The 27,611-nt window shown below is 40.6% G+C and overlaps 1 protein-coding gene across 1 annotated transcript in view; it reads left to right on the forward strand.

The window, feature by feature from the left end:
- Positions 1-532: 532 nt before the first annotated feature.
- The window catches only part of unc5a (unc-5 netrin receptor A), a gene marked incomplete at its 5' end in the record, with an annotated part of 423,634 nt that continues 396,555 nt past the window's right edge, over positions 533-27,611 (forward strand). The window contains one exon of the mRNA XM_084040981.1: positions 533-651. Coding sequence (XP_083897107.1) covers positions 533-651 — 119 coding nt within the window. The remainder of the gene's footprint in view (positions 652-27,611) is intronic.

Here is a 27,611-nt window from a genome sequence, read left to right on the forward strand (position 1 = left end):
TGTAGATCTGCTATTTTCGGTACATTTCTGTTAAAGTTTGAAAGTGAAAGTGATTAAGTGTGTCTGTGGGTTTTTTAAATATTGAACCGATGAAAAGTATTAAAGGAGTAGTGCACCCCAAAAAAATACTTATTTTCTATCAATTACACGCCCCATGAAGCATTGAATTCATGGAGATTTTTTTTGTTTTTGTCACATTCCTGAGCCAATAATTTGATGATCAAAATAAAGATGCTAATGTGTCCGGTAGGAGACACAAAGGAGACTCTTTGTGTCTCCTACCGGAGAGACCGCCGGTCATCAAATTATTGGCTTAGGAATGTGATAAAAAACAAAAAGATCTCCATGAATCCAATCCTTCATGGGGTGTGCAATTGATAGAAAATAAGACATTTTTTGGGTGAACTACTCCTTTAACAACAAGAGCTTGTGGCTAAATAATAACTACATCGGATGCATTGGGGGGAAAAAATAGCTCGTTTGTTTTTCATTTCCTGGAAACAAATGGTTTTAGACGAGGTTTCCGGCCGACATGCAGCGGCGATGTGTGTCGGTGGCGCAGGGCCCTGGTATACTCTCTGTGAAGAAGACCATGCCGTCTATGAACAGTCTGGCAGGGAAACAACAACAGGTGTTTGGCTGGAAACGGAGGTGAGACAATACTGCCTCTTCCTGTCTGTCTGTCTGTCTGTCTGTCTGTCTGTCTGTCTGTCTGTTAGCGAGGACTAATGATATTGTTTAAAGGGATAGTTCACCTCCAAAATGACTTTTTTTCTATCGATTAGTGACCCCATGGAGACTTGAATTCATGGTTTAAAAATAAAAATCGCATTCCTAAGCCAATAATTTGTGTCTCCTACCGGAACCGGCAGCGGTTTTGGTAGGAGACACAAAGAGTCATCCCTTTAATCATAAACCACTGGAAAAACAGTCCAGGGAGAACTTTTCTATTATAACTGTGCTTTCACCTACTTGTAGCAGTCAGTCAGTCAGTCAGTCAGTCAGTCAGTCATGTAGCGTAGTGTTTCACAAGCCTTTGAAGTTCAAGGACGGTCCGTTTGACATGCATTAGGCCACGAACGCTCGCGCTTGATAACATTTTTAATCCCTGGGACCTCAATCTACACTGTGAAATCATCTCTGTTATTTCACTCTGAGAGGGTACAAATGTACACTCGCAGGGGGCCTATCTTCCTATCTTTAATTCCCCAGCCATAACATCAACACTACATGTCTAACCTTTAAAGCTAACTCGGATCCTAACGCTTTATTCATATGCGACGTGTTGTGAGCTTGTACATCTGCTATTTTCAGAGAGCAACGGCATCGCGTGGGCGAGTATAAATCAATCATAAGCCTATAACTGCCTCTCGCAAAATGTCATCACTGTCCATGATTTAACTCATCTTTCTATAAAGCGCAAATGCGCACGCACGCACGCACGCACGCACGCACGCACGCACGCACGCACACACACACACACACACACACACACACACACACACACACACACACACACACACACACACACACACACACACACACACACACACACAGGTGTCATATTTCAGATCTACCGTCCAGTTATTCTTGTTAAAATGATGCTATGACAACAGAATCCAGTCCAGCTCTTGGAAAGCCAAGGCGTCTATAATGTAGAAGGTTTTTTTGTTTCTGTAAATATTCACTTTCATACAATCACACAATCATACTGTACGTTAACACTGCTTTAACAATTAAGCCATATCCAAGCCTATTTTATTTGTTCTACTGTCCAGCAAAAAAATTGCCCATCTACAAAATCACGAGCTTGTGGATCTGCTATGCTTTTGTGAGACGCCTTAGTATGATCAATTAGGGCATTGATTTACGGGGGGGAAAAAGATAGCATATGGAGATGAGACGTTTCTGCCCGACAGCAACGATGTTTTATTTTTGCCAATGTAGTTACGCCCCAGACGAAAAAAGGGTGCAACAGTTAATCGAACTAATCGGTTTAAGAACAGCAAAATATTGATAATCGATCATTTAATAAGATTATCGATTGATAATAATCTATCCCTATTTAGGGTATGTCTTTATAGAAGAGAGTACAAAAAATGTCAACAGTTATACTGATATTTTCACTATTTATGCACAATTCTGTTGTGCAATGAAGTATAAAATAGGGCTTAAATAGTTAATCGATTCATTCAATACATACGTTTAAATAAGTAATCAATAGAATAATCGCTAAGAAAATATTCAATCATGGCAACCCTACTCTACATTGAGGCTGTGTTCTCATTCATGTAATTGATGTTTGTCAGCGTGCGTTTTTCTTCGCCTCCGGTCATTTAACATTCATGCCACTATCTGAGCTGCCAACGTGCAACAGGAAATGGAGATGAGGCATGAGAGTCGATGGATTGTTAGCGGTGGTGGAAAAAAGTACTCAAAGGTTTTACTTAAGTAAAAGTATCAATAGTGCAATGTAGAAATGCAAAAGTAAAAGTTCGGAATTAAAAATGTGCTTGAGTAAAAGTGCAAAAGTATTGGTATCAAAATATACTTAAAGTACAACAGTAAAAGTACTCATTATGTAGAATGTAGAATTCACAAGTTTTCAAATGTATAAAAATCTTTTGAAAATAGCAGATTTACAAGCTCACAATGCGTCGCGACGCATTGTGAGCTTGTAGATCGGCTATTTTCAAATGGCCGAAATGTGTAGGGCTGAAGTGGGTATTGTATGTTTTGTAATAATAACCAAAATCTGCAAAGTAACTATACTAACTAGTGTTCAAATAATTGTAGTGGAGTAAAAGTATAATATTTGCCTCTGAATTGTAGTGGAGTAGAAGTAAAAGTACAAAAAATTGGAAATACTCCAGTAAAGTAAAAGTACCTCAAAATTGTACTTAAGTGCAGTACTTGAGTAAATGTACTTAGTTACTTTACACCACTGATTGTTACAGTAGCCCTCGCCATCAGGCCAATAAATGAAACGGAATGTTGCCAACAAAATATGATCAGAAGTCAACGGGGGAGCACAGTTCTATTAAATTAAATTATCCAGGACCTTTTTTCCTGGTCTTTTCTCTCCACTTCCATTGTTTTTTCGACGTCGGAGAAAGAACTCATGCGACTCTGCGGAATTGCCTCATCTTCTCGCTCTATCTGCCAAATGATCCTCGCTCTCTTGCCTCTGATAGAAGCTGCTGTGTTATCCGGAGAGGAACCTGATACATCTGAATTCCGGGGCAACGCTCTCTCTCTCCACCTGGGAATTCTCGTCTTGTTCTTACAGGATGCACTTCTTCAAATTTAGATGAGTTTTTCCCACCTGAAATCGGGCGGGAAGAGGGAAAGTGTAATGTTTGCAGCCTGCGTCTGCGTTCAGGGTGAGTGATGAGTACCGGGGGAATTGCACCCGCGCCAAGGTAAAATGCTTGGCCTTAACCCTTTGAGACCGGGAACGCATCCGTGTCACTTTGGATTTCTTCTGGCTATTCAAAAATAGCAGATCTACAAGCTCATAGCGCGGCACCGAGTGCCGCGCTATGAGCTTGTAGATCTGCTATTTTTTGAAAAATCGTGAAAATGTGTGCAATGTTTTTAATATATATATGTTTTTTAAAGCGAACATTTGTAACTCAAAGTTTTGCTTCTGGGGGGGTCCCTGGAACAACATATTTTGAGATGGGGGTCCGTGATCAAATACATATCATTTTGGGGGTCCTTGACATGAAAAACGTGTGAGAACCACTCATTATAGTTTTCTCAAAAAACTGTTAGGATTTAGAAGACATTTGTAGAATCCCCCCAGAAGCAAAGATTTGAGTTACAAATGTTCGCTTTAAAAACGATATATATTCAAAGCTTGTACATCTGTTTTTTTTTTTATAGCCAAAGTATAAGATAATGGTTAAAGTGGTAAATATGACAGATGCTTTTCCGGTCTTAATGGGTTAAAAAAGAAAAAAAAGAAAAAAACGGGTACCCTGCTACAGTATAGGGGCGTCGAGAGTGGAAGTCATCACTGGGGGGCTCATTAAAAAGCACCCCTCTTCTGGGAATCAACAGGAAAATATGACGCGCTGTTGCACCGGCACCGCTGAAAAATGGCAAAGGCATTTGCACTCTCCGTGTTATATTATTGGACACAAGCTCCTGGGATTCCTCTCCGTCTCCTTTCCTGCAATCTGCATTCTGCCGCGTGTTTGCAGGAACGGGCGACGCGGGTCTCTGGAGCAATCTGGGAATTTCTCACAGGGGAGTCACAGTCATTATACCATGTGAGTTCACCGGTACAGTCAATAAATACACCGTGAAATGCTTCTTAAGCCAATCAATGGCGCTATGCTTTTCTAATTGCTGAACATGGCGGTAAAATGCCTGACTGGTGAGGTAGAGGACAAATTTAAGATACATTTTTGTGCCTTGGGTAAAGTTACAACCTTGAGTTACATTTAGCCATTAAACCCTATATACGTACTTCATTGACTGGGGTCCCCCAGGGGTATATAGTTGGTTCCCTCCTTTTTCCCCCCATCTATACCAAATCTCTTCACCGAAAATCGCTGATCAAAAAAGCGAATTTTCTGCAACTGTTTGCATATTTTCACGGAATGTTCGCCTATTATGACAAAGGGATGCTAGGGTTCATGTGGTTAATGTGCCTCTATACAGCATTGAAACAATGACTGATCTAAAAGGATATCTGTGTCCTGTATCAGTGATGTAATGGACCGCAGTGAAGAGATGGATGGTGCACCGCCTCGCCATCAATTTAATGGATCTAGTCGCTAATATTTTGGTCTAATAGGTTTATCCTATGCGAAGAAGACGGAGTGCAGTCTTTAGTTGTCGATGCCAAAGTTACTGGGTGTTCACTTCGTGAACGAGTCTTTAGACTCGGAGTCGTTCATGTTGTGTCTGCTCTGTTACTGGGTGTTCACCTCATGAACGAGGCTTCAGACTCAGAGTTCTTAGACTTCATGTGGCAAGGAGTGTAGTGTATTTGACCCCCTCATCTGAAAATGTGTTGTGCCTAGGGACCCCCATACAAGATTTGTGTCGTTAAAATGTCATCGAAATATTCCCATTCCAATTTTTGGGGCGGTGTAGCCGCCCCCTATAAGTGAGTTTTGGACACCGACCAAAAAATGTGTGTACCCCCTAACCCTTCCATTGTTAATGCAAATCGATACTTTTTTCATATCAGCCAATCACATTACAGCTAGTGTCATCACCACTAACTGTAATGTGATTGGCTGACTTTGCAAATTCAGGACTGTGATTGGCTAGCGAAACACATGACACATGTGCAGCCCTATGAATAGCAGTATGGACTTTAAAAAAAGTAATTTATCCTTTTTTTTTTTAAGTGAGTCATGTTGTGATAACCACACACCGCCCACTTCACACTGGGTGTGATTTTTTCAAGATATTTTGATGATAGCAGATCTACAAGGTCTCTGCGGCCTCCTGAAGAGGCCTCACCGTAAACAAACAAGCTTGTTCGACATCACTGGTTCTCAACGTGGGGTCCGGGGACCACCAGGGGTCCAAAATGGACCCGCACGGGTCTGTAAGTCAGAGTGCACAAATGGAAAGAAATGGACCCTTACTGGTCTGTGACTCCTGGGAGCGTGCCCCCATTCCAAAATAGTTGTTTTGCCAGGGACCCCCGTCCCATTCAAGATTTGTGTTGTTAACCATCCGTATCCTTATGGATGCAGCCAGCAGCCATACTCTGGGGGTTACATTAACCACAAATAGCTGATCTGTGCTTGTACGTCAGCTATTTTGCTGTGAAAAGATTTCGCGTTGATGGAAAAAAGCGGGCCAAGTACAGAGCCAACTCAGGTCCAGTTTACGAGGGTCTAAGTCTAGTGGGTGGTTAAAATGTTTCAAAAATATGAAAAATATTTGGTCAAGATTGTTTTGAAAATTGCAGACCTGTGAGCTTGTAGATGTGCTATTTTCAAATACCTGTAGCTGTTGTATAAAATAAGTGGTTAAACTGACTGTGACGCTATTAACCAATTTTGCTGGGGACCCCCTGGAAGCCCCTCAAGGATCCCGGGGACCCCACTTTGAGAACCACTGGCCTAATGCATATCAAACTGGCGGTCCTTGAATTTTGAAAAAGGTTGAGTATCACTCCTCTAATATAGCTCACAAGCAAGCCTCCACTGGGAAGGATTCGCAGCAGAATAGTGTTAATCCAACTCTGTGTGCGTGTAAAAATGGACCCGCGTGTTCCAGCAAATTGGGCCGCTGGCGGAGCGGGGGGGGGGGGGGGGGGGGGTAGTAGGGTGGGTGCACCGCCTCAGTGATTCATTTCTGAGGCTCACTTTCATCTCAGTGTGCTCGCGGGGCTGTTTGTTTTTTTAATGTGATTTGGGAAATTCCCATCGGACTACTGCTCATGAAAAATAGATGATCCTGACTAAACAGTGGCTAAATGACAGCCCCGCGCCTCCTAAATGCACCGTATTGATGATGTTGAACTAATACTATAGTCCACAGATTAGAGTCACTGCTATTGGTCAGCCAGTTAGCAAAGCAGTTAGCAAGCAGTTAGCAGTTGTCAGCCAGTATGCACGGAAAATCCCATTTACCACTTAAGCCCTATGTACCCTATGCCGTTTGACTAATAGCCTTGTGGAAATAGCAGATCTACAAGTTTGTGACCTATTTTTGACAATTTTGACGTTTGTAGAATTTCGCCATTTAAAAAAAAAAAATCGCCTATAACAAAGTGCCCAAAATAGGGGCACCAAGGATTTGACAGTGTGGCGAGGGTTTGAAGTGTTTCTCTTTTTATGGTTGTTCACAGTTGTGCTTATTTGCCTTTTGCACTCATTTGTTTTTCAAAGGCTCCAGCCTCGTTCGCTGCACTTAAAGCTTCTTTCTTGTTCGGCCTCATCAGCACATATGAGAGAACCAGCCAGCCCCACAGGGTACCAACTGGGTCAGAGTTAGCACATAATACTGGCCTTGATGCAGAATGACTTGAAATAAAACTGTTTGATTTTTTTTTTTTTTACTCTGTAAAAAATATACTGTCATTTCACACACTTATTTATTTTTAGTTTTTTTGTTAAAATAAGTGTTATAGCCAGGCCTGGAATTTCATTGTTTTAGGGGAAACCCCACTTGGCCTTTGGTGTAATCAATTTTCTGAGGCAACAAAGGTCAAATGTCAGGCCAGCAAGGCCATCAAATACAACTATGATATTTAATTAATTGAATTTAAGGGTTAAGAATTATAAAAATTGTAAATACACAGTATAACTATCAGCTAAATTAATAAATAAATAGATTTTCATTATTTCAGAATTCAGAATCTCAACAAGACACTGGTGTCTAAAACCCATAATGACAGGAAAGAAACATTGAAATCAGAGACAACATTGAAATCAGCTGGCACACTGGGGCAGTGTGGACAGGGCATCAAGGCCACTGTGGCCTTAGGGCAGTGGTTCCCAAACTTTTTAGCTTGAGACCCAAAATAGAAATTTGATGTCTCCCCGGGACCCAAACTAGTGAAAATAGAAGATCTACAAGCTCACAGCGTGTATGCGATGCGACACTTTGTGAACTTGTAGATCTGCTATTTTCACTACTGCTTCATTTCAAGGAATTTCTTTGATTTGTTTTTCTTTTATTCATGAAATTCTCTTGAAAAATGTAGTCAACAAAAACAAATATTAGATATTTACTCGTGACCCATAAAAAGTGGTCCGCGAGTCCGCGACCCAAACATGGGTCCCGACACATTTTTGGGAAACAGTAGAATTTTTGAAGGGCATAAGGCCAAAACAAGGGGCGCAATGACGGCCATGGCCTTCATGGCCTCCATGAAATTCCTGTCCTGGTTATAGCTCTATATTCTGATAGTAATACATGCTATATAGAGTGTTTGTTCAGTTAACCAGGGTCTCCGTCCCTCCAGCTCTTCAAATCAGGAAAGAGAACTCATATTCAGGAACAAGTGAAATTGGATGATGAAAAGAAATGAGCAGACAGAGTTGGAAATGGAGCACTATAAAATTGAAGCTGATAAATTAGTTCTCTCTCCTCATTGGGTGAAAAAGGTGTCCCACCTGAAAATGAGTTTTTTTTGTTTATGAAGGGAGGGAGACCCCCGTTACTGAAAAAAGACTCTATAGCAATTAATTTCTATACAGAGCTTTAACTGTAGGCTATTTTCTGAGGATTTGCTAGTCTTTAACCCTTTAAGACCTGAGCCGATTCTTTTTTTTTTTTCTAAATCTTAACAGTATTTGGAAAACTTAACTTAGATTTTTCAAAAATAGCAGATCTACAAGCTCATAGCGCGGCACTCGGTGCCGCGCTATGAGCTTGTATATCTGCTATTTTTGAATAGCCAAAGAAATCTAAAGTGACACAGATGCGTTCCAGGTCTTAATCCACTTTTATGCTATTGCAATGAAAAAAATGCACTTGCTGGAATATGGAAAGGTTTTATATCTGTGACATTCTTTTTTTTTTAAGTACAGTTAATGTTAAATAGACAGCTAAACCACCATATAATGTATACTCATCGGGACAATAAGAATGCACACAGATTAAGCTTTTTCTCTGAAAATAATTAAGCACATTTACTTGCAGAGCTATTTACCCCTGCTAATCACTTGAATAGTGAACTTTAATTAAAACTATATTGGCATGAGCTATTCATAGTGATCAAGTTAATTAGAGAATTATAAGACATCAGATTTCATTTTAATAAGATTCGTGCAACCAAATAGCATTTTAAATGGCTATAGACGTCGTTTCAAAATGGTGTTTTAATGTCATTAACATAGTAAAACATCAGATATATCGGCTATTATTTGACGTTTTTGAAGACATCAGTGTTGGTAATTATAGTTCCAATTTGTATGCCCACAATAGGTGACCTTTTTTTTTAAGTTTTCAAAAAATTGCTAAAATTTGCCGATTGCGACGCGTGGCAAGCTTGTAGATTGTCTATTTTTTTTATATATTTTGGATAGGATGAATGGGTATAGAGCCCACTTGAGAAGCAGAAGGTTCCAGGTTCGATTCCCAGCCCCGGCAATGTGGCAAGGTGTCCTCGAGCAAGACACTTAACCCCTTAACTGCTCCCGTACACGCAAGCTTTTCATCGGGCAGCACTCAGCTGGTGGAAATAGGTCTAACTACTACTAATCGGTGATCTAGGACTCTCCAAAATCAGGATCGGCGTCGCATTAAAACATCTGGCATGGGTTGGCCTCCACCTCCACGTATATATCCAACCTGACAGTCAGTAATGTACAGCAGACCCACTACTGCGTGTAGCTCTGAGTAGACATACAGTCATTTAGCTTGAGGCTGTGGGGGTGATTTAAGAGCAGCAGTAACCCTGGGAGCATTCTAAGCTCTTCTAGTTAGCTGTCTGTCGGGTAGAAACCGCTTATCTCCATGTTTTTACTTTTTGTGTTTTTTTTTTTTTGTAAATGAATGCCCTGGCCTATTTGATCATACTGCAGCGTCAAAATTCAAAAGTAGCAGATCCACAAGCTCGTTTCGAGCTTGTGGATCTGCTACTTTTGCTACTCTTGAATTTGAATCCGGAAAAGTAACCGCTTTGGACTTGTGAGGTTTCCACCCCGACAGAGACGATATACACTACAGTATGAGAGCAAAGCATTCTTTCATTCCCGTCTCAGCTTCTAAGGGCGAGGAGCTACGCTTACGGAGAGGAGGAGACATGTCTGCTGGTCTGTAAATGTGACAATGACCTCATTAGGGAAAGACCTTTTTTGCATCGTTCTCGGCGGCACCAGAAGGCGTTTGCGCTTTTATATTATTTCCTGCATGGTTAAACGGTTCAGGGAAAGCACAACCTGGGGCTACATGAATAAAGAATTAAATAGAATGTAATACAAAATAAAAATGAGATTTTGGCCTTTACTGTATTATATAATTTCTGTTTGGCAGAAACCTTGTACCATATTTTGGGGTATTTTTGGTAAATTAATGGCCTACTTCGTACAAGAGTGTCAAACAAGTCGCGACGCGACATGCTGTGAGCTTGGCTATTTTCACTATTTAATTACATTTAAGGAACGGTTTTGGATAGGTTTCCACACGGCATCGACGACATATTTCCTGATGTAAACGGGCAAAAAGCTGATGTTTTTAGAGCAGTGTTTTTGTGATGAGTGGAGTATAGCAGCACGCACACACACACACGCACACGCACACGCACACGCACACACACACACACACACACACACACACACACACACACACACACACACACACACACACACACACACACACACACACACACACACACTGCACACCGTTCGGTTCCCTGCCCCGCAGTCATGGCTTGGTATCTCTGTGTTTGAAGCTCTTTGCACTCGGTTCTGCATTACTCGACGTTTGCTGTGCTTCTGTGCCTGCTTTGCCCACCCCTCCACACTCTGAAAGAATACACCTTCTGTTTCATGTGGGGGGGGGGGGGGGGGCAGAAACCTTGTATCGCATATATTTCAACTTTTAATGTTTATGCTCACAATGGCGCATTGTGAGCTTGTAGATTGGCTATTTTTATTATTATCATTATTTGGCCATGATATTTAAAGTGTGTCTGTGGGTTTTATAAATATGGAACCGATGAAAGTATTAGCAAGAGTTTGTGACTAGAACACGGGTCTTCAACAGGGGGTCCGGGACCCCCAGGGGGTCCTCAGAGCTACTATAGGGGGTCCGCCAAATCTTTGTGTGATAGGATTGAGTTTTTTTTACATTAACCACTTGAACCCTAGAATACCTTTTCTGAGGGGAACATTAGCCGAAAATAGCAGATCTACAAGCTCTCAACGCCTCGCGCTGCGAGGCGTTGAGAGCTTGTAGATCGGCTATTTTTGGCAAAGAGGCTATAGGTGTAGAGGGGAAAAATATCTGACTAAGTAAAAAAATTACTTTAATCTGAAACACAATTTTATACAATATAGAGTAAGGGGTCCCTGCTTCATCTCTCTCTCAGCTAGGGGGTCCTTGGCCTGAAAACGTTGAAGACCCCTGGACTAGAACATAACTACATCGGATCCATTGGAACACAGATTCTCTTTTTTTTCTCCATTTCCTGAAATAACAATTGTGGACATATAGCCCCGACAGCGGGGGTACTATTCAGCACTGTACTCTTAAAAAGCTCCAGGATTTCATCTCATCTCCTGCATGCCTCACTTCACCTGCTTTTCAGGTTGTTTGTCTTTTTTTCTTTTTTTGTGCCAAATGTAAAAACTTTCCAATACAGTGAGTGATCATGAATGAATAGCGGTGATATACTGCAGCGTGCGGGCTGTAAAGACCGAAGCGGCCCTAAAAGTTTCCCCGGGTGACATTAAAAAACGGTGATTTATGAGCTTCCCAAGTTAACGCAGGCAACAGCAACGCAGCACACAGCTGGCCTGTAAATTAACCGTTAAGTGGCATATATTGGTAGTAATAGACTGAGAACTGTCTTTAGCCGTGTCCGGTCCTTTGATTTAGAACATGGGTCTTCAGCAAGGGGTGCGGGACCCTTAGGGGGGGTCCTCAGAGTTACTAGAGGGGGGGCCGCCAAATCTTTGTGTGATAATTGTACTTATTTATTTTACAACGACTTGAACTAGCGTCACTATTCTACAAGCTTGTAGATCAGCTATTTTCGGCGAAAAGGTTTGGTGTAGAGTGGGAAAAGAGCAGACAAGTACAGAGCTAAAGGTCAAATTTACTAAGTATTGAGGGTTTAAATAAACTAACATGAATGCAACATATTAATAGAAAAGATCTTGTGTAAACTGTAAACAAACAAACTAATTCATTAGTGCTGACAAATCAAGTCCGATCTATGAAATCTATGACAATTTAATCTGCAACACGATTTTATACGATATGAGTGAAAGTGTTTTTCAAGTGGGCCCTGATCCAGATAGGGCTTGGGAACCACTGCAGTAAAATGTTTTTTTTTTTTTTGTTGTTGCACTGTGACACTAGGGAGGAACTGAGTACAATGCTTGGGCTTTTTGCATGCAGTCTCACCAGCTTTGCAGCCGAGTCTCTGAAACAAAAGGGACAAAGGGACAGAGAGAAGAAAAACAATTATGAGACAATTATGAAAGTTCCATAATTCTAGAAGCAGCCCCATGTCGGCTAAATTACATTCCTCCTGGGTTCAGAAATCACACCGCACACACATCACCTCACAGTGGACGACGGCAGTCAAGGTGATGGATTGAAATAATATTTTAATTTAAACTCCTCGGGGAGGGAGCGGCCAGGTTACGACACATTTCCTTAATGCCTGCTGAATGAAATCGTCTTGAAACACCGGGTTCACCTTAGGTCGAACATCTCTGGTATCACTGGTGTGTAATGGATGGATTTGTATACTGTACCTCATCATGATGGGATATAATGCAGTTCAGTATATAATGCAATCAGTTAGAACTACAAGACTTTTATGTGATTATAGTGATTATTCTATTAATAGATGTTTTTTTTTAATAATCGAGTAGCGAGGTTTCTTCATTAAAAAAATCTATTTTTTTTATGATCGACCAAATCGATTAGGCGAATAATCAACCACTTACGCAATATTTTATACTTCGTCTTACAATGTCGCGCGCAGATAGCCTTGTGATCGGCTAAGTTTCGCTATTTTGGAAAATGCATATTGATGATTTCTTATAATCGATTATATCGTTCAGTTGGATCGACTGTTGCACCGCTGTTGTTGTTTATTTACTTGTTGATTAATTTCTCCTCGTTGAAGTTGCAGCAGTATTTCATCTCAATAGAGCCTCATCTCTGAATGCTGGACTTCCAGATGTGCAGGGTGACATATGCTGTGTGTGTCTGTGTGTGGGGGTATATATATATGTACAGTATGTGACTGTGTGTGTATATATATATATATTACAGTTGAAGTGAGGTGAAGTGGATATATTTCTAAGGGTTTGAAAAATTCTAACGTGATTTAATACCTTTGCTCATATACGGCAGCATAGCACGGTAACGTCCTGGTCTCTGACATGAAGCCATCGCCTCTCTAGCTACCACTATTAGATATATTATCATGAAGCCATCATCTTCTAGCTATGATTATTAGATCTATTAGACCTATTATCCATCGCAATAAAGAGCAGGGCGGAGCGCTTGGCGGTTGGCCGCGGCCCGCCGAACCGAAAGAGAAGGAAAAATGAACTCCGTCAGGAAGCTGGATAAAATTTCTCTGACACACACAACCTTCAGTTGCAGGAAGAATATCTCTGTATATCCTGCTGACACGCGATCCTCCCAATCTATTTGGGACGGCTCGTCTTCAGCTGCAACTCCAAACAAGTCCTTTCAAGCTGCATCATTCATCAATTTCAAGCCCCCCCCCCCCCTGTTTGTGGGCTGGGGTTTTATGATACCCCACCAACGCTCAATAGCTGGCACAGATGTAGCAATGTGTCACGGAGGAGGAGGAGGTCTCGTCTCGTCTCGCGCACCGGCCCCCGCGTGATGATAGGAAAGACGGACGGACGAGAAAAACCATGGGAAAGAAAAAAGGACAAGCCGTCGGCTTTTAATAATTCATTTGCTTTAGGTATTGACATTAAACACCAATTCAATGGCCGGGAGAGGTGGGGAACAAAGCTGCTCGCATGCTCTTGTTACCCTGACAGCTGCTAGTCAATGTTTATTACAGGTGAGATCTGGGCAGAGACATACAGCATCATTTAGACCTATTTGCAGTTTAGGGGTTAAGTGTCTTGCTCATCGACACTCTTACACTTTGCCGGGGCTGGGAATCAAACCTCGGATTCTTCTAGTTTCCCAGGCGTCCTCCCCACCAGTGGTGGAAAGTAACTGAGTAGATTTACTTAAAGAGGAGGTGCCATGGTTTTGCACTTTTTCTGTTTTTCATGTGTCTATGAGGTTGATAGAACTTCATTAAGCCCCCTGGTGGTGTTTTTATGGTGTTTTATGTCTTCTCTGACTACTTCCAGTTTCTTCCTGGAGGCTGAAACCTTGAGGGTCAAACGTGCCAATAGAGAAACAGCACTTTTGTGATAAAAACGTACCCTCCCCCTCATTATCATAACACAACAGGTGTGGGCATGAGGAGGAGGAGGGACTAGGACAGGTGGGTGGTGCTTAGGTGGTGGAGGAGGTGCTAAGGTGAGAACGAGGTACACTTAATGAACTGGAGGCGTGTCCACATAAAAACATAATTTTAACAATTTTTAACAACTTTTTTGAAAATAATCTTCCTCCTAGGATAACCATAATACCTGATGATTATGTTTTAGGGGGGGAAGAAATCACTGAAAATCACGGCACCCCGTCTTTCAGTACTGTACTTAAGTACAAGTTTGAGGTATTTGTACTTTACTTGAGTATTACCAATTTTTTTTTTTTTTTTTAATCATTTTGTACTTTTACTCAAAGTCAATTTTGAATTCCGGACTTTTACCTGCAACAGAGTATTTCTATATTGCAGTATTGATACTTTTACTTAAGTAAAAAAATGCGAGTATACTTTTTCCACCACTGCTCTCAGAGTATTTGTGAAGCCAATCGTGTCTTTGTTTGCGATGATGTTAGGCTATACCGGCGAAGCCATATTCCTGCTGATGGAGAGCTGGATGAATGATGGAAGCGGTTGTGTGAGAGAATCGCTGCCCCGGCTCTTTGAACTAGCTTTTTTTGCCGTGTTATTCCTCCTGATTGCTGTGAAGTCCAACCACTCGTGGACCACTCCAATGATCAGTCTTAGAAATGGTCGCTCTCGGGTGGAAACCTTGCATGTCCAAAAGAGTTACTTTTCAGGAAATGAAAAAAAGAAAAAAGAACCATGTGTTCCAATGGATCCAGCGTAGTTATTATTTGGTCACAAAGGTCTTGTTCATGCTTTTCATTGGTTCAAATATTTATAAAACCCACAGACATGCTTAAAAAAAGGATCCCTGGCAGCGTTGCCAGATTCTGTGAGAGAAACAAGCAACCAGGTCTAGGAAAACCAGCCTAAAAGAAGCGACTTATGGGCCACATGAGCACTTTAACATGTACATCAGCTATTTGAACAAGCTCACAACGCGTCGCATTGTGAGCTTTATTACAAAAAAATTACATTTTAGTTATAGAGGACAATTATAATATATTAATGCATATTTGGCTTATTAGCCAGGGATCCTTTTTAACCACTTTCAACCTGAGGTTCCTATTTTGGAACGTCATTATAGGTGAAAACTTTCAAAGTGTAACAATAAAAAGATGAAATATGGACATACACGGTTTCTGCTCTGCAGCGATGATATGCTGAAGACTTGATGAATGAAGGTCTGTTGACACGCTGAGCACCCAGTGTTCCTATGCCCTATCATGGCTCAGTGGCATTGTGGTTAGAGTGTCCGCCCAAAGATTGGGAGGTCGGGGGTTCGATCCTCCGGCTGGGTCAAACCAAAGACTATGAAAATGGGACCTAATACCTCCCTGGCACTCAGTATCAAGGATGTGCGCGGGGGTAGGGCCCTGTCACATACTAGCATCTCGTCCAGGGTGGATACTTACTTGTACATCATGGGACATGCAAGAAAAGAGGCCACCGGTATACATACTGCATAGATAGAAGATTTTCTTTCGTTTTCATCACCCACTATTGATCTGTTAATAAAAAATGAATTGATGTGGTAAAGAATCCCACGTGCATTGAGTTTAGAGCCACAGACAGATGCCAGATGTTTGGGTTTCAATGCTAATCCTAATTCTGCAGAATCCTAGCGATGTTTTGACATATTTCGTGAAAAAGTGCAAAATCAATTCTATTCGATTTGGAAAAACTTAGATTTAATTAGAAATAGCAGATGTAGCAGATTGTAGATGGCAGATTGTGTGCTATTTTTTGTTTTTTTTTACATTTCTGATGCCTTTTGAAAATGCTCGCCTATGTGATGTTGCCAAAATAGGTTGAAAGTGGTAAACAATCACGACACATTGGCTGCATAATTGCAGATACCGATCATGCCGTCAACAAAGTCAAATAATAGCCTCCATATATCACTCTGGCTCTCAGTTTGTTTTCTCTCCATTGTGTAACCTTGTTGGTTCTGTGACACACTCACAAACCCCAAATCTATGCAGGATGAAATGTACAATAGATTTGTTTTTCTGCAGGCAAACAGTGCTATTTACCCCCCCCCCCCCCCCCCCATATGTGTGTCTATTTTCACTAGGATGGGAAAGGCAGGGAGGCTTTATAGAAACACTTCCACTTTCACAGAAAACGAAAGAAAGGAGAGTTTTTTTGTCAGTGGGTTTGAGAGCAGGATGAAAGGTACAGGTCTCATTTAGTAGACAATAACAGTTACTGAAAGCTTATTTCAAATGTTCAGACCAGTGTTGGAAGAAGTACACTCATATTGTTTACTCAGGTAAAAGTGCCACATTTTAGAAATATTCTGTTGCTCTGTTAAGTAGGCTTGTATTCAACATTTTACTTGTGTAAATGTACTTGTGTCAATTTGTTCATTGAAAATGAACAAATATATCGATGCGATAGAAATCTGTCACGTTATTCGTAATGTAATTAAGCACCTATTCTTAACCCATTAAGAGCTGAAGCCGATTCTACAAATGCCTTCTAAATCTTAACTGTTTTCTGAAAAACCTATGTTTCTATATCAGTGGTGCTCAAACTTTTTAATGTCAAGGACCCCCAAAATGATATGTATTTGGCAGCGGACCCCCATCTCAAAACATGTTGTTCCAGGGACCCCCCGAAGCAAAGATTTGAGTTAAAAATGTTCACTTTAAAATAATATTAATATATTAATGTGCACACATTTTCTCAATTTTTCAAAAAATAGCAGATCTACAAGCTCATAGCACTCGGTGCTAGATATGTTTGCCACAGTTCTACCGTGACCGGACAGGACATTATACCTTCCTTGCTGTTCATTTCTAGTTTCCTTCTCCTTATTCCTGTGTGCGTCTTTGAACGACCGACCACACAGTTTCCATGCAACTACAGTAAGTACTGTGCGCTGTCCGTTACTGAGCTGGCCATTAAAATGGCTGAAAACACCACCTTGCCTTCTTTGTTGTGATCTGACCGACACCCCAGGGCGAGTGCCATAAAATAACCACTAGCACAATATCCCCTATCCTTCATAATATACTGTAAATAGGCCTAATAATGGGACTGGGCGGGGGAATCAAAGAAAATAGGCCTATTTTAGAAAATACATATTGTTAAACTGCAGCTTTTTTTGTTATTATCTTGAATACACTGTTCGTCTGTGACTAATAGGCTTACATGTATTATGTTCTGATGGGCCACTGCTGTGCACCAGTATGGTTTGGCCTATGTTGTTTAATACTATATATACAGTATACAGTATGTATGTACTGTATTTATATATATATATATATATAGGCCTACATTATAATTGCAACCTGTGCACAGGACAACGCACAGCGTCCCTGTTGCTAAGATCCCCATCCCGCACTTAGCTTTAAACAGAAGCCTGAGTATTAATTCCTTGTGTCAATTGTTTATCAGTCGATCAATAGCTACGATTTTAAGTGTGTCTCGTTCGCTGCACAGAGAGAGAGAGAGAGAGAGAGAGAGAGAGAGAGAGAGAGAGAGAGGGAGAGGGAGAGGGAGAGAGGGAGAGGGAGAGAGAGAGAGAGAGAGAGAGAGAGAGAGAGAGAGAGAGAGAGGGAGAGAGAGAGAGAGAGAGAGAGAGAGAGAGAGAGAGAGAGAGAGAGAGAAAGACAAAGAGAGAGAGAGAGAGAGAGTATGTATTGTTATTGCCTGTCTTATTAGAAAAACAAAACCTATGTCGTCGTCACCTTGCTAAACTAATGGCCAAAGTCATTTTTTGAGGAAAACGATATTTTTGCCTACTAAGTCAGCTCCTCATGACACTGGTCACCTCTGGTAAAATCGCCCATCTCCTAATTGAAAAGGATCATGCTGTTCACTCCCCTTTTAGTATAATGGCCTAACTCCCTAGTGTGACTTAGGCCAAAATAGGCCTTTTTTTTTAATCTATTATGTTACATAACTGACAGACAGTGTTATTTCTATTTAAATAGTCATAATTTGTTATAAACATTTTGGGTGAAATGATTAATAAATATCATATAGTTTTGTTTTGATCAGTTTTTTATTTTTCCTGAAAAACTTTTTAAAAAATGACATAGGCCATTAGTTTAGCAATGCGACGATGTTCATCTCTTAGAATAAAACAACAGCCAAGTAGGCCTTAATTCGCCAGGGTTTAAAACTTGAATTTTGTGGGTTTTGTGACGGCATCGCTTGTCCACGGTGCATACGAGCGCTTATTTCATTTGTTTTCTTTTCTCTGCAGTTAATCTGCTATTTTTGCAATTAAAAAAAAAGATCACAGTCGATTAAATGGATTAGCTCGATGAACGGTTGCACCCCTAAACCTGTGTGCTGTGACTCAGCGATTCACATTCTGCAGCACACTACAGTTCTAGATGTCTGGTCCCTGTTTTCAACCTCCACCACATCACGTTGTTTCAATTCACCGCACTGCAAACATAATTACCAGTGGTGGAAAGTAACTAAGTACATTTACTTAAGTACAATTTTGAGGTATTTGTACTTGAGTATTTCCAATTTCCAATACTTCTACTTCTACTCCACTACATTTCAGAGGCAAATGTTGTGCTTTTACTCCACTAGAACTATACTTACTTGAAAACTTTAGTTACTAGTTACTTTTGAGATATGAATTATGATATAATGAAACATACCTTAATCACTTTAACCCTATTTTATACCTAGGCTATTTGAAAATAGCCGATCTACAAGCTCACAACGCGTCACAACGCGTTGTGAGCTTGTAGATCTGCTATTTTCAAATATTTAGTACTTTTACTTTTGGTACTTTAAGTACATTTTGATGCCAATACTTTAGTACTTTTACTCAAGTAAATTTTTAATTCTGGACTTTTACTTGTAACAGAGTAGTTTTATTTTCCAGTATTGGTACTTTTACTAAAGTAAAGAATTTGAGTACTTTTTCCACCACTGATAATTTCACTTCCTCTGAACATTTATGAGCAGGCCAGTTAGGATTTTGTTTTACTTTCTTTCTTTCTTTTTTCCCCCTACATTTGACATTTTTTTCTACATTTTTTGGCTGCGTGCTGAAGTTATTTGCGGTACATGTCACCTGGGAGCTGAGTGACACAATAATGACAAACTCCTTTGAGGCAGAGCAATTTCCCCGAATTGAATGAGCAGGATATGTGTGTGCGGGGCGAACAATTTGTGCACTTAGCTCCGGATTGGTCCTGTCGATACCGCCCTGCTGTCTGTCCCTGTGTGTGTTCACACAAATAGATTGGACAGCTCACAAAACGGCAGGAAGGACCAAACGACTGTAGTGGGAGGAGTAGCCTATACTCACATGTTGGACTTAAAAGAAGAAACTGGAAAGTGGAAGAATTTCAATGAAAAGGCCTGTATTCAAAATATGAAAAGTAGAAGTAGTCATTATGCAGAAGACCCATTTCAGAATGTCATGTTGTTGGACTCCGACGATTATCGATCATTAGCCACATACTAATACACCCTATTATAGTTTGGCTATTCAAAAATAGCAGATCTAGAAGCTCACAACTCTTCGCATTGTGTGGATCGGCTATTTTCTTCTAATGTCGACGATTTTCGATAAATAATTTGATCAACAGCGTAAATAGCTAAATATACATAGTAACCAGTAACTAAAGCTGTCAAATGAATGTAGCGGAAGTTCAACATTTGCCTCTGAGATGAAGTGGAGTAGAAGTACAAGATATCGAGAAATGGACATACTCAAGTAAAATAAAAGTGCCTGATAATTGTACTCAAGTACACCAAGTACTGTAGTAATAGTTATAATAAAAAAAAAATCAAGTTGAGATAAGAATGAAATATATGAAGATGCCTTCAGCAGTATCCACATCAGCATTGCATAATAAGGGCAGGGAGAAGAAAACGTATATTTATATAAGTGTGCAATGAGGCATGATGTATACAGTATAAATGTGCTTTAAGGCATAACCATTTAGCTGTAGAAACACATGTACGGTATATGCTACAGTATAGCAGAGACAATTATACAGTAAGTACTATAGCAGCAATAGTAACAGTACCTAGTATTTATACTAAAGCAGCAAGTAGTCACAATAGTAGTCGCATCAATTTGACAAATTTACCTTGGATCTATAAACCCATTGAGACCTGAAGCCGATTCTACATGTCTCCTAAATCTCAACAGTTTTCTGAAAAACGTATGTTTCTATTTCAGTGGTGCTCAATCTTTTTCATGTCAAGGACCCCCAAAATGATATGTATTTGGCCGCGGACCCCCATCAAAATATCTTGTTCCAGGGACCCCCAAAAGCGAAGATTTGAGTAAAAAATGTTCGCTTTAAAAATATATATATTCAAAGATTTGCACACATTTTCACGATTTTTCAAAAATAGCAGATCTACAAGCCCGTAGCGCGGCACTCGGTGCCGCGCTATGAGCTTGTATATCTGCTATTTTTGAATAGCCCAAAGTGTAAAATAATGCTTTTAAGCTCAAATAAAAAAATGACACAGTTCCAGGTCTTAATGGGTTAAAAAAAGTCCACCTGACTGCAATAATATGTCAGCAATAAAAACCCGGTATTTTGGGGGTTAAAATTCAACAGTATATGTACAGTATACTGCATAAGTACAGTACTTTAGTAAATGTAGGCTACTTAATGCAGTTACGGGCAAGGGACCAAACAGGACATTCAAGCACATTCGTGTGTTGACTGGCGATCGGCTTTATTTGGCATTCAGTTGTGCTAAAGGCAGTCGACCAGGGACAGACTGGGAGTCCTGCAGACGATCTCACAGACATGTCTGACCGTTTTGGCTCTCTGAATAAATGCATCTCTGATGGAATACAGTTACAGAACAATCACATCAAGCCCTAAGCTCGCTCTAAAAAACCTGCGTGTTCCACCAAATACTGCTTAATTAAAGTGTCACTGAGAGGGGTGGGCCGGTGTGACAGAAAAATCTATTCGTTTCCATTAACATAGTAACTGTATCTATTTACAAATGTCAAATGTCAGCGAGTATTGAGTTTTGATGTGACAAATACTTGTCCCATTTATAATCGTGTTATACGACACCTTTCCCCGTGTACGACGGTCGGTGGAGAGTGAGATACTGGAACACGCACATTGCGAAGGTCATTGGAATTATAGTCTAATCGATACTATACAATCATCGCATTCTTTCGATATTTATCTGTTATGATCACTTTGTATCCACGTGAAAATATATTTGATCCAGGCTTTCATACGCTGCGTTTGCATGTTTATTTTCTAAAATAAACATGCAAATGCCATATATAACACAAAAAGTTTATTGTTAAAAAGTTAAAGCTCTATTCTGAAAGTAATCATTGCGACACAGTGTTTGTTCAGTAACAGAGGTCTCTGCGTTTCTCCAGCTCTATAGTAAACATTTATAGGTGGGACACCAATTATTTATCAGGGGAGAGAACCCATTTATCAGCTACAATTTTAATGGTGTTCCAGTTCCAATTGTGTCTGTTCATTTAGTTGTTGTAGTTTTTCTGATCTCTGTAGATCTGCTACTTCCTTTTTTTCCTTTTTTGAAAATAATGACATGCCCAAACTAGGGACACCGGGGTGAAAGTGGTTAATATTCTGGAAGTGTTTTAGTTCATTCATCCTACTAACGCTTTGGTCTCTCTGGACCTTCGTCAAGAGTGCTTTAAACAATCCTTACAACCGCGATCTTAAATAGAATCTCATGGAATCTCTTGGTTCAGTCCTATGGGGGATAACATTTGCAAATTAACCCCCAATCTTCGTCGTCAAGAGGACTGAAAGATAAGATTCCCTGGCTGTGCGGAGCTTTGGGTTCAAATAGACCTACTGTTTACGGTGCTCTTAAGATACAGGCATTTCATAAAGACTGCACACATTTTGAATGACTTACCAGAGCTGCAAAGCTGATGTTTTCATTTATTAGACATCGTTGCTGTCGGGTGGAAGCCTTGTATGTCCAAAACATGTACGATTGTTTTAAAAAATGTTTTAAAATAGTGAAAATAGTCGATCTACAAGCTCACAATGCGCCGCGGCACGTTGTGAGCTTGTAGATCTGTTCTGTATTCACTACTTTTGTGCGACACTCTTGTATGATGAACGAGGGGAAAAAAAACATACAACGTTGAAATATGGAGATGGGAGGTTTCTGCCCGACAGCAATGATATGCAATTCCTGTAACTGTTCTTAATTGGACATAAGTATGTGTGGTGGTGACTCATTTGTTCCTGTTTTGACCATAATGTGACACATTGTACACATGTCACGGTCACTTATTGAGAGGCCCTCCCACAGGAGAAGAATTGTCCCACACCTGCGCGCACACACAATGGGCGAAGCATTTATTCACGTTAACCCTGCCATCCCTGTTTTGGGACATGTTGTTATAAGCAATCACTCTCAAACATTGCCCAGGCCAGGGGTCTTTAACAGGGGGTCCGGGACCCCTAGGGGGTCCTCAGAGCTACTATAGGGGGTCCGCCAAATCTTTGTGTGATAGGATTGAGTTTTTTTTACATTAACCACTTGAACCCTAGAATACCTTTTCTGAGGGGAACATTAGCCGAAAATAGCAGATCTACAAGCTCTCAACGCCTCGCAGGAGAGCTTGTAGATCGGCTATTTTTGGCAAAGAGGCTATAGGTGTAGAGGGGAAAAATAGCAGACAAGTAAAAAAAAACGCTTTAATCTGAAACACAATATTATACAATATAGAGTAGGGGGTCCCTGCTTCATCTCTCTCTCAGCTAGGGGGTCCTTGGCCTGAAAACGTTGAAGACCCCTGGCCTCAGTTCCGGTTTAGACTCCACAGGGGCGAAAAAAGACGCGGGTAAAAAAAGACGAAAGAGAGAAAAAAAAAGAAAGACGCGGGTAGGCGGGGCCCTACGCAACCTGCGTAGTGTGCGTATAGGGTGGACCGGCTCTGCCTGGCCTAGGCCCTTCATGCTAAATGTATTAAAAAAAAGGCAGATCTGCAAGGCCACGATGCATTGTGAGCTTGCAGATGTACAAGCTCACAATGCGTCCTGGGCTTGCAGATCTGCCATTGTCGTCGTATGATGGTGTCAGGCTTAAAAGAGCACTTCACCCACTTTCAACCTATCTTCATGTAATTGGTCCTCACTAATGCATAATATGGCACCATTTACTTTCTATTCTGTGTCTCATTGGTGGAGTGTGGACAGTTCAGAAACCTGCTTTCCAATGACATGATCGATGGGGAATCCAAGCTAAGAAAAACGACAGCTTTTCTCTTCCTGTAAAGTTAGCGTTCGGAAATACAGTACGTCAGAAACCATCGTTCTTGAATTGATCAAATTCTTCACACTGATGATGTCACTGGTAGGCAGGTTTCTGAATTGTCCACAGCCCTCCAGAGTGAGGAGACAGAAATGGTCAGTGGTGAAAAAAGTATTCACATTTTTTACTTAAACAAAAATTGTCTACATTTACTTGAGTAAAAGTACAAAAGTATTGGTATCAAAATTAAACAAAAGTAACTGTTGGCGACAAAAGTAGAAAGTACTCATTATGCAGAATGTCACATTGCACAAGTTTTTTATACATTTGGAAACTTGTGAAATGGGACATTCTGCATAATGAGTACTTTTACTTTTAGTACTTAAGTATAGTTTGATGACAATACTTTTGTACTTTTACTCTAGTTCATTTTGAATACCGGACTTTTACTTGTAACAGCGTGTTTCTATTTGGTGGTATTGATACTTATACTCAAGTAAAAAAAGTGACTACTTCTTTCACCAATGGTACACAGTAGGGTGTACCATCCTGCCACATGCAACACATACAGTAAAGGAATGTAACCATAAGCTGAATATATATGATGATAAAACACACCAGGCAGTTTATAGTTCTATGTCCTTGCATGCTTCTATCTGCCCTTGTAAAGGAACGGCAATACATATACATGAGCAACCAGATTATCTACTCTGTGAAAAATGTGACCTGTTGTTACCCAGTGATTGATATCACAAGATTAAAACCCAATTCTTGGGGCTTTTGCAAAGGACGATATGTTACGTAGAAATCCTTTTGTTGATAAAAATGTTACTCTGTGTGTATATGTGTGTGTGTGTGTGTGTGTGTGTGTGTGTGTGTGTGTGTGTGTGTGTGTGTGTGTGTGTGTGTGTGTGTGTGTGTGGGGGGGGGGGATACGCACTCTCACCTGCTGAGAGTGCGTACCACAAGAATAAGGCTTGCAATCTTTTCAGGGTGTTTGTCTCAGATGGGTGTGTGTGTGAGGTTAGGGTTGAGGTTTGTTTTTTAGGCATATCTTTCTGTGAGATTAAGGTTAAATAGGCTCTATGCACAGCAGCCATATTGGGAATGAATTGGCCCCTTCCTTACTTCCTTCACAGGTGTCACCAATAATACTAATTAAGGCTCTGTTTCATTTAGTGTGGCATAGTGGTTGTCTTATTTTCAAGGGCCCCCATAACAAATGGAACCAAATGGACCCTTACGGGTCCATTTGGTTCCATTTGTACACTCTCAGAGTTACACACCCACCATAAGGGGCCATTTGGGAACCAAAATGGAGTGTTTCTAGTGAGCCAACATGCACAATATCAGCACCCTGACCAGAATGGAACAGAGCCCTTCATTAGTATCATTGGTAACACCTGTGAAGGAAGTAAGAAGAGGCCCAATTTCTTTCCAATATGGCTGCTGTGCATAGAGCCTATTTAGGCAATCGTTTTTGTGAAGGTTAGGGTTAGGGATAGGCACTGGGTGAAACACCCTGGAAAGAGGGAGTCCCTCATGAATAAGGCTAGTCGGGTTCAAATCCGACAGCAGGCTCTTTGCAGCATGTCATCTATCCCACCATTGCTGTCTCTCTCCATTATCACTGTCAAATAAAATCATAAAATGCATTTAAAAATGAACCCTTTAAGACCTGAGGCCTCTTCTACAAAATGTCTTCTAAATTCAGTTTTTGGAAAAAAACGTATATTACTATATCAGTGGTTCTCAAACATGTCAAGGACCCCGAAATGTACATGTATTTGGGCACGGACCCCCATTTCAAAACATTGTGTTCCAGGGACCCCCAGAAGCAAAGATTTGAGTTACAAATGTTCGCTTTCAAAATATATATATTCAAAGATTTGCACACATTTTCACGATTTTTCAAAAATAGCAGATCTACAAGCTCATATCTGCTATTTTTGAATAGCCAAAGTGTAAAATAATGCTTTTTAGCTAAAATGAAAAAGTGTCACAGATGCGTTTCAGGGCTTAATGGGTTAAAAAAAAATAAAAAAATACTGTACATTAGCCCCCTTCTAGATCAAGGCGAAAGATACAGAACACTGTAAAATCCGGAGCGTTAATTTAACTCTAGAGGGCCCTATCTATGACACAGAACGCAAGACGTCAATAGCTTTAAGGGTGCATGTGTCCACGCCACATTTTGCCAATTAGGCGCGTTATCTGGGCATTAAGGTTGGCGCATGGCGCTAAGGGGTTGTATTAAGCCTCTGAATTTGTCATGGGTGTGTTTTGGGTGTTACATTAATTCAACTTTGAGTATTAAATTGAGTATTGGCTACCCATTGCTGCTCATTAGCGCCGCTTTTCGCCAGGCGGAAGATAATAGGGCCATGAGAGTTGACCACATTAACCCTGTACCATCCCTTTTTTGGGAGGGAACCAGTACAGAGCCACGGGTCAGGTATTGAGGGTTAGATGTCAGAAAATAATAGAACATATTCATAGAAAAGATCATATATGTATAAACAAACAAACAAACAAAATAACATTAATTTATAAAAAATAACATTGATGATAGTGCTGTCAAACAAATCTTAAACGCTATGACATCAATGAAAAGGTTTAATCTGCAACACAATTTCATACAATATGTAAGTGGGGGTCCCTGCTTCATCTCTCTCTCAGCTAAGGGGTTCTTGGCCTGAAAAACGTTGAAGACCCCCTGTAATAGGCTACAATGAAGTATATAGCGCTTATAAGTGCCTAAATGATCACTCAGGATTTTTTGTTTTTGCAGTGTTGACCGGGGGCACCAGCGTCACTCTGGGGAGGAAAAGAGTTTAACATAAAAACAGGCAGTCATAAAACATTCAACACAATTCAAGGTCTCTCACACACACCACTGTACTGGGTGACAATGACATTCACTGCAACAAAGGGAACGGTGGCCAGGGAGGCACATTTCAGGATGTATCTTTTTATTTTTTATGAATAAAACGTGTTGTGTGTTTTGGTAAGGCTGGGGGGTTGGTGATGTCAGATAGTTTTACTGTCGACACCATTGTTCATCGCACAACATTTCCCAGCACCAGTAGGTGGAAGAAGTTTTTTTTTAAACGTGGTAATACTACACATTTTAGTTGAGTATAAGTACGAAAGTGCATCAAAATATACTTACAGTGCCAAAAAAGTACTCATTATGCAGAATGTTTTTTCAAAAGTTTTCAAAATCTGTCGGAAATAACAGATCTACAAGCTCATAACGTGTCGCGATGCACCGCGTTGTGAGCTTGTAGATCAGCTATTTTTGAATAGCCAAAGAATAAAATCAGGGCGTAAGTGTTGGTTTTGTAATAATAATATAAATCTGTAAAGTAACTTGCAATTAACCTTTTCAGATAAAGTGGAGTCAAAAGTACAATATTTCCATCTGAGATTGTAGTGGAGTATAAGCATAAGTATAAAAAAAATGGAAATACTCAAGTAAAGTATCCCAAAACTATTACTTTTCAGGATTCAAATTCTAAGGTAGCAAAAGTAGCAGATCTACAAGCTCAAAACGTGTCACTTTGTGCCGAGTTTCGAGCTTGTGGATCTGCTACTTTGATGATTTTGTGTGACGCTTGTAGTACGACGTAGGGCGTTAATTTACGGGGGAAAAAAACAGAAAAAGTTAGAATATGGAGATAATTGAAGTTTCTGCCCGACAGCAACGAAATGTACTTAGTTTACTTCCCACCACTGGTGTTTGGGGGGCTGTGAAGACAGATAGTTTTACCGTCTGTATTGTTCAGCGGAGAACATTTCCCATCGCAGTCACAATGGCACATTCACATTCCTCCGGCAGTTCCGACTGAGTGATACTATTATTGTCAGTCGGGCATATGTTTTGAGGCGACCAGAAAGAGAGGAACTCACAAGATTACCGAGCAAACAAAACTATGGCGTCTAACAAATATTACGGCTCATTTTGATTAGTCGCTCCCTCTCGCCAGCGAGGATTTGTTTAGTTTTTTTTTGCTTCCTTTGAGCACTACTGGCATCCACATTCACAACACACAACGTCTCCGCTGAGAGGGCGGTGGGGGAGGGGGAGGGGGGGGTGGGTGAAAACCCAAGCCAGCGTTTTCATTTGGCTTCAGATTCGTGCTCTTATTTGGGTCCATATCGTGGAGTTCATTTCTCTCCCCCCCAATTTGATTGTTTTATAAGGATCTTTGCCGTGTTAAAT

The sequence above is a fragment of the Gymnoscopelus microlampas genome (genome assembly GCF_963454915.1).
Source record: "Gymnoscopelus microlampas genome assembly, chromosome: 18".
NCBI lineage: Eukaryota > Metazoa > Chordata > Actinopteri > Myctophiformes > Myctophidae > Gymnoscopelus > Gymnoscopelus microlampas.